At 32.2% G+C, this 9,024-nt stretch overlaps 1 protein-coding gene across 1 annotated transcript; it reads right to left on the bottom strand.

The window, feature by feature from the left end:
* Nucleotides 1–1,019: 1,019 nt before the first annotated feature.
* LOC134704963 (antistasin-like) lies at nucleotides 1,020–2,533 on the bottom strand. Its single transcript, XM_063563743.1, has 3 exons — nucleotides 2,427–2,533; nucleotides 1,979–2,080; nucleotides 1,020–1,135 (listed from the first exon to the last, which is right to left on the bottom strand). The coding sequence occupies exons 1-3, from the start codon at nucleotides 2,479–2,481 to the stop codon at nucleotides 1,053–1,055; spliced, it is 240 nt and encodes a 79-aa protein (XP_063419813.1). The 5' UTR covers nucleotides 2,482–2,533; the 3' UTR covers nucleotides 1,020–1,052.
* Between the last annotated feature and the right edge of the window lie 6,491 nt (nucleotides 2,534–9,024).

Below are 9,024 nucleotides of genomic sequence, written 5' to 3'. Positions count from 1 at the left end.
TAAATATATGGTTTCTCAATAGAACAAAATTTGATTAAATTTAGTTTGGCTTCACTAATAAGCAATTTCTTTAAGTAAGCTTTATCAGATTGTGACGATAGAGGAATGTATGGGGTACGAAATATATGCCAGAAATCTGTATAAAAAATGTTTTTAACTCTGGGGTTTTTTTCTTCAATAAAACGACTTCTAGTTATATCTATTGTGAATTATACAAATGCACTAGTTAAAGTTCGCTAATGTTTTCATTCTTTTTTGTAATCCTCAATCGATACTCTTGACTCTTGTTTCACTATGAATATGACAAGAGTGTTTCTTAATACATTTTAAGGCACCTTGGTTGAAGGAAGATACAGCTTTATAAATTGTGTTCGTCTGAAGCAATTTTCTGGAATTATCTTCCATCACAAACGCTCACACCCAATAACTGTAATAGAAAACTGTTGTCGTCTGTTTTTTGTGGTTCATAAGTGTTTCCCATTTCTCGATTTTATATCGATAACACATTGGCACATTTTTTTGGAAATAACTGTTTTGCTTTGAGCGTCACTGGTGAGTCTTATGTAGGCGAAACGCGCGTCTGGTGAATTAAATTATAATCCTGATACTCATACCACATCTTCCTATATATAGATAGTGACTGGTTTTCAATTTCAGAACGTTATTTATATGACAGATAGAGCTATTTATATCGTCTTTTTTTTTTTAACAATTATAGTAACAAAGTGACATGTCGTGCAATGTCTTTTTCATGTCAAGTAGTATTTTTTACCATTTGGGGTTCGTTTAATTGGTGGAAAAAATAAGTTGACATTGCATAACTATAATTGTAGCAGTTGCAAGCGTAGTAAAAATACCTAATTTTAGGTCTTTGTCAGCAAAAATTAAAAAAAAATTGCATTCAGAAGGAAACTTCTAATGGCTTAGTAAATCTCGCGCTTCTCATGGTTCTCGGCCTCATCAACAATAAAATTATATCTTTCTGACATTGACCTGATATTTTTTATTCAGTCTGCGTATATGTTTACATAGAATTCTTTATTTCATTAAGTTTATCCTTTACTAAGTCTGAGTAAATCCTTTAAGGATGTTTCTGGTCTTGTGTTAATACAGTTTGGTCCTGGGGACGTACAACCTGAAACGAGAAACAAAATAGGATAAAACAAACTCAAAGGCAACAGTACTTCTTTTCAGAATTGTTTATACTAGTATACATAAAAGAAATATATATTCTTAGAACAGTTCAATGCATGCAAGTTGGTGAATTTATAAACATCCCTTCGAAAATAGCATGAACGCCATCACGAGTTATGGAACATCCGTTTCATAGATGATAGCGGATATGTTCCTAATGTTAAGTTTCGTCTTTCACCTCTTTTCTATGAATGCAATTATGCAGCAAATTCTACGATAAAGAATATTACAAGAATGTATTACTTAGTGAAAGTAATTATTGTTGTGGAGGTGCGTGTCTTAGTTTTTTTAAGGAGATTATATTTACTTAATTAAGGTGTGTGTCTTGTAACCTAATGGAGGTATACATCTTGTGACTTAATGAAAGAACAATATATTGTCGAGGTGTATATGTTTTTACTTACAGTGAAGTCCCCGGTCTCCGCGCGGCCAGTGATATCGTGCATTACATGATTTCGTCATATTAGCAATGGTACACAACTAGAATCGTTCTTGTAATTATTTACGTCTTGGGTTTAATGTTTACATGCTTATATGTTAACCGCAGATTGCAATTATTTCTTATATGCCGGTTTATTGTTTGATTTTAAATGTCTGCATGTTGGTAATTTTTTTTTAATTTAAATCACTTTATAAAAGTCGACACACAAAAGTCCGTCAAAATCATCCGATTGTATAACGTTCGAAGCTATATGGTATTTTACCGAATGTCCTTTTATAACAAACACACAAATATAAGAAACCAACACGCACACAAATCCTAAACTAGCAGATAAAAACTTACAGCGACAGAGAATACATCCATCGTCATTGACTTGGAACATGCTACCAGGACAAATTCTTCTACATCTTACACGATTGCAATCCCCGCTCCTTTCAGTGGTACCTACAAAAATCATTTATAAATTTTGACTGATTTTATATCGGAATAGTTGTCTTCTCAGACTTTTGAAGTTGTGTGCTCTCAGTATTGTTATAAACAATTGGTTTAAAACACATGTTATTAATCAGAAAATCAAATCATCTACTTTAAGTTCATGATATATCTAGTCTAAACCAGGAGTAAAAACTATTTACCATAAAATATTCTAAAATGTATTATATTTCTATTGAATACATACTGATACATCTTTATTAACCCATCTATATAACCGTACACTTATTTATGAAAATTAGAAAGGATATACTTGAATATTTTGGTATTTAATTAGATTTAATCATGATTTTCTTACCATAAGTTATGAGGATTCCAATTATAAGTAAAAACATGTAATATTTTCCGTCCATCTTTCTCACAGTTTGGTTGTGCTTTGCGTGATGATGTAAACCTGAACATTGATACCTGTATATATATATATTACATTTTAATGAGATATTTTTTCCTGAAATGCTTGACCGTGTTTTGATTATTGGAATGTAATTTTCCTGATATGCCTGGTCGTGTTATTATTACTGGAATGTTTAGTTTATTCGCCTTATAACGTTTGATTTTAGCGAATTATTTACTTTGAAAGTAGGGTTCAAATTTCATATACAGTATTAAACAAATCAATGTATACATAATAAACTCATCATACATACCATGATTCAAATTTTATATTTGCGCCAGGTTTTATATTATAATATCCTTTGTGTCAAAATTTCGTTGATACATTTTTTATACGCCCGTCAAAATATTGACGGGACGTATTATGTTATACAAATGTCCGGTGTCCGTTGGTCTGTCTGTCCGTCTGTCCGTCTGTCCGGCGTAAACATGTCGCACCGTAACTTGAGAACGACTTATCCAAATTTCATGAAACTTATTATAGTTGTTTCTTATGATGGTTAAATTATCTGTATACTTTTTGTTGAAATTGAGATTAATATTTTTGTTGAAATTGAGAAATTGAGATAAAACTTTTTGAGTTACGCCACTTTGTCACCAAAACAGGTGTGTGTTTTTTCACATGTCGCACTGCACGGTATATCAAAAACTATTTTTGATTATTGCTTAAAACTTTACACACTTCTTAGTTATATTAATTCAAAGATCTTTATACTTTTTGGTGATGATTAAACATTTTATTTTTGAGTTATTGAGTATTTTGTAAAAAAAAAAAGGGGGAGGGTTTTTTTACATGTCGCACCGTATCTCAAAAACGATTAATGATTATTGCTTAAAACTTTACACACTTCTTTTTTATATCAATCTTAATATCTGTATACTTTTTGGTGATGATTTAAAATTTCATTTTTCTGTTATTTAGTATTTTGTAAAAAAAGGGGGAGGGGTTTTAACATGTCGCACCGTATCTCATAAACCTTTATGATTATTGCTTGAAACTTTACACACTTCTTTGTTATATTAATCTGCAGATCTGTATACTTTTTGGTGATGATTTAAAATTTTATTTTTCAATTATTTAGTATTTTGTAAAAAAAGGGGGAGGGTATTTTTACATGTCACGCCGTATCTCAAAATCAATTTATGATTATTGCTTAAAACTTTACACACTTCTTTTTTACATTAATCTTAAGATCTGTATACTTTTTGGTTTTGATTCAAAATTTTATCTTAGTGATATTTAGTTTTTTTGAGAAAAAAAAAAGAGGGGGGGTATTTGTCCCTCCGTATCTCAAAAACAATATATGATTATTGCTTTAAACTTTCTCGGAAATTTATTATGATTATTGCATTAAACTTTCACACAAGACGAAGGGCGTATCATGCGCTCGTGGCGCAGCTGTTTATTTTATTATATATGCTCAGAATATGAACCAACCGGTACACGTCTATGAAAAGACAATATGACAACACAAGAAAACAGAAGAGCCTACTCATTATATAAATAACTGGCACTGTAATACTACACAAATTGTATTTTCCAATTAAAATATTATACAAATACCATTAATAAATCATTGTCAATTTACTTCGAAAATTCAGGATATACTGAATGACTTCACACATATAATTCTTGGACCACCATCATATAAAAAAGAAGATGTGGTATGATTGCCAATGAGACAAATATCCACAAAAAGACCAAAATGACACAAACATTAACAACTGTGGGTTACCGTACGGCCTTCAACAATGAGCAAAGCCCATACCACATAGTCAGCTATAAAAGATAAGACAATGTAAAACAATTCAAACGAGAAAACTAACGACCTTATTTATGTAAAAAATGAACGAAAAACAAATATGTAACACATAAACAAACGACAACCACTGAATTACAGGCTACTGACTGTGGACAGACACATACATAAATAATGTGGCGGGGTTAAACATGTTAGCGGGATCCCAATCCTCCCCCTAACTTGGGACAGAGGTATAACAGTACAACATAAGAACGAGCTAAAAAAATCATTTGAAGAAGGCTTAACTCATCAGATAGACAAAAAATCAGTCTGTTACATGTAACTTGTAGAATTAAACAAGTAAAGAAGACGTGAGCATCATTCGCTCCACTGGACACGCAAATGCACAAGAGTGCTTCCTTAAAAACAACGTTATACTGAAGCTCTGCCAAAGGCTTCATTTAACATTCGTTTCTATAAGTAACACAACGGGTGCCACGTGTGGAGCATGATTTGCATATCTTTCAGGAGCACATGAGATCATCCCCAGTTTGTGATGGTTTGTGTTGCTTATAAAAAAGAAGATGTGGTATGTTTTGCCAATGAGACAACTATCAACAAAAGACCAAAATGACACAGACAGTAACAACTATAGGTCACCGTACGGCCTTCAAAAATGAGCAAAGCCCATACCGCATAGTCTTTAGTTTTCTTTGTTGTGTCTTGTGTACTATTGTTTGTCTTTTTCTTTTTTAGTGTAATTCGTGTAATTGGTTTTGATGTTATATTTGTTATTGTCATCGGATTTTGTCTAATGCTTAGTCCGTTTCTGTGTGTGTTACATTTTTATGTTGTGTTGTTGTTCTTCTCTTATATATTTAATGAGTTTCCCTCAGTTTTAGTTTGTTACCCCGATTTTGTTTTTTGTCCATGGATTTACGAGTTTTGAACAGCGGTATACTACTGTTGCCTTTATTTAGCCATGGCGTTGTTAGTTTATTTTCGAACTATGAGTTGGAATGTCCCTCTGGTATTTTTCTACCCTCTTAAGTAAAAGGTGGGCTTCAGGGAAACTAAAGATACTACATTTATTGTGAATCAGATATGGATGAAAAAATCTAATGATCTGTAAGAAAGAAATACTAAAATCCTCCTCTTTATGTCAGTAATAGTATAAAGATTTAGTTTGCAATGGTTTTCAGTATTCATAAAGTTAAGACAGATTGAAAGATTTCCATATCTACATAAAATTAATGGTTAATTTAGCTACAAATATCTTAGTCAGTTAAAGCAGGACAATGGAAGAAAATAATCAATATGGTACATTCAAAAACCATTACAAAAACAAATAACAATATGGCCTTTCAAAAAGGACGAAAAGGCAATCACTATCTACAAAATTCTTTACAGAAAATTAAAGACTGTTATTTTCTATTCTAATGTGCGGCATGGCCGTGAAAGTCAATTAAGACAGTCAAACATGGACATTTGTAAATCTCTTTTGAGAACTAAACCCACCGGAAACATCATCATTCTTGTCACAGGTTTAGACATCTTTTTAAATAAAATATTTCATGAATACATCTTCTTTTTCAAATATTAAACCCTTGAAATAGTACTCTACATATATCATCTCGCAGGAAGTAATAGTAACACAGCCTGTATTGAATGATTCAACATTGCTATCATTTCTAAATTTAACGATAATTCAATGATACTAAAAAGACTAAATACTAGCGTTCTAAATAAATCGAAACGAACTTTTAACATCAACCAAATAAAGAATCAAACCTAAATCAATACTTCCAGCTTCAGTACTGTTTTTGGGTCTTGATTTTTGAATTACGGGGTTTTAAATGGATCTTTGTATTGGCCAAAAGCCGTTATAGTAGAAACAGAAGATGGGACACAAGACAAGCACAACGAGATAATTATTCCTCTATATCTTGACTGACGCCAAAAACCCTAAAACTAATAAATATCATGTTTATTTTTTTTAATAAATCTTTTGGTTGTATTGCCGGAGATACATTTTTTCATTTGATTCGCTGTCCATGGCTAGTGTCCACTAAAGTGAGACCATTTAGTCTGCACAATTACTGTCACATACACTGCTTGGTCAGTGTTGTACATTCATTCAGCCTAATACTGAAATTACTACGACTATTATCTATCGGTCAGATCAATGTTTCATTATTTTTTTTTTATATCAAACCATTACCACATCTTTTACCTATAGTGACAGTTGTACTTTTCTCGGCTTTAACCTCTGGTCAGTATAATGAATTCTACAGAAAATTATTTTTCAAGAGTACTTAGTATCAAACATGTATGCATTTATTGATATGCCGTCTTCGTCTTAGTGTTTGGCAGGTTTTAAAGACGTGTTCTTTTATCTCATTCTGACCTCATATACTCATATGCCAAAGTAAAATAGAGGCTTAAAAATTGGAAATATATAGTTGCTAACTTTTACTCTTTTACTTTCGTTTTCGTTAGTGAATATGCATTATAATATATAAGAAAATAGAGTACCACTGACATTTAGCATTCACAAATGTTTTTCAATAAACATTGATCTTACATAAATAAAATCAAGTTATCATAGCCCGCATTGATTTCATCATTTTCAAATATTATTGTTTTGTTAACATCTGCTACAAAGTTTCGATCTAGTTTATCAATGTCATGTCACTAACACGGTATATGGAAAGCGACAGTGTCATAAATGGAGACCAGTTGTCATTAATCCTGTAAGATAGATTAAGATATAATATGCCGGACTTTTATTTCCTTTTATTATAAGGTGTGAATGCTCTTCTTTGACAGCTGCGACACACGATTATCAACTATTCTCGACCAAAGTCTTATTTGATGGTTAGATTCTCCATAATTGCCATTTTGTAGTCCGATTTATTTTCAAACTATACTAGATTTATATTGATAATTTTTGGATTTGTTAATATTTTTTTAGTGTGTTCTTATTATTTAATAACGACAGTAGAATTTTAACGAACTAGTCAAAAACCCGTAGTTCAAATGTTTTTATGTGCCATTCCCAAGTCACAAACCCAACTGTTTTTATGTGCCTTTCCCAAGTCACAAACCCAACTGTTTTTATGTGCCTTTCCCCAAGTCACAAATCCGTATTTCAACTGTTTTTATGTGCCTTTCCCAAGTTACAAACCTGTTATTCTGTCCTCTTTTGGTTCCTAATAAGAATAACTGGCATTTTCTTATTACACTATCCCAATTTATTTCTTGAGTAAAGGGATGAAATTATATGTTAAAAAAAGTTTGGTGCTGTATCTTTATGTTAAGTAAATATTTGGTCCTGTTCAAATAGATAAAAAAATTAGTACATCTGAAGCTGTCAAACTGAATTTTAAACCCGCATAACAGATTTATTTTTTAATTAGAGCTAGTAGAAGTTTCTATAAATTGATATTATTTGTCCCAATAAAAGTACACTACACTGTAAAAAATCTTTTTGAGATGGAGCAGGTGCGATATTTTTAATTTGAATTTATTGTCTTAAATAAATGCACTACGAAATACCTGTGTTCTCGGGCCATTCAGCTGTCTTTAGGTGTCTATCCCAAGTCTCAACCCTGTTATTCAGCTGTCTTTGGTTGTCTTTCCATAGTAAGAACTCAGCTGTTTTTATGTGCCTTTCCCAAGTTGCTACATTGAAATGGAAAGTTCACAATTTGGAAGCCGAAATAATCTCTTTTGTCGTAAAGTTTTGTTTTCAATCGACCATCATTGTCAATTTCTAAATGTAAGTCAAGATATGAGGCAGACTTGTCGTAACAAAAATGTTGTCAATCAAGTAATCAAGCATCTTGATGTCAGTTTCAGAGAACTTTTTGTTTGGATCAGAGTGATTCTTATACAATAGGATTGATCCCTCCCCAAGACAAGCTACTTGTATCTACGTTCGACATTCTTTAAAAAAAAAAGTAATACCAACTCTTTCAATTTTTCTTTTAGTTTGAAATGGGGCATACTTGTATAAAGTGTAGAAAAGTCAAATGTTTTAATACTATTGCAAAATGAGAGAGTATTATATTGTATGTACTCTAAAAGATCTTTGGATTTTTTTAGTATCCACATCTTATTCACGCCACCTCTAGAATAGGCACTTTCACAATAACTTTGGAGCCCGGCTTTAATTGCTGACAACATAGATATTGATAATTTAAAAAGAGGTTTCGTGGAGCACTTGGAAGACCCAGAAATATACTGTTGTTTGTAAGGACACTTGTGTAGTGTAGGTTACCAATACATGGAAGATCCCGTTCTTCATCTTTGGTTCGAATTCAAAAGGAACACAGAACAGACCTATGATTATCCAGGATTTCCTCTTTGGTAAGTGTCGTGAGGGTACGAGTTTCCAAGTGAATTTTCAATACCTAATTCATTCATCAAGCAGTTTATGTAATGATATTTGCAAAAAAAAATGTTATTTGGGATTTTATCTGCGGGGACGACAACATATTTGTCATGGAGGTAGGACAAGTGTTTGGCAACATGTGGGTCTTTACAAATTGACGTAGCGTGGGTATTGATAGACCCGTCTAGTTACTTTATTCGGATTTGTATCAACGACTTCATGTAGCCTTAATCCGTTCGGAAAGAGTATCTACGTCTCCTTTCTCGCGTTTAGCCCATTGCCTGGCATAATCCGCGACTGCATCCATCAGTTTTTTTAAGTTGCATTTCCAATTATTTCGGCTCATGATATTTCGGACCTTTGGA

Source organism: Mytilus trossulus, chromosome 2 (genome assembly GCF_036588685.1).
Source record: "Mytilus trossulus isolate FHL-02 chromosome 2, PNRI_Mtr1.1.1.hap1, whole genome shotgun sequence".
Lineage (NCBI taxonomy): Eukaryota > Metazoa > Mollusca > Bivalvia > Mytilida > Mytilidae > Mytilus > Mytilus trossulus.
This window is presented reverse-complemented; position numbering and strand designations above follow the sequence as displayed.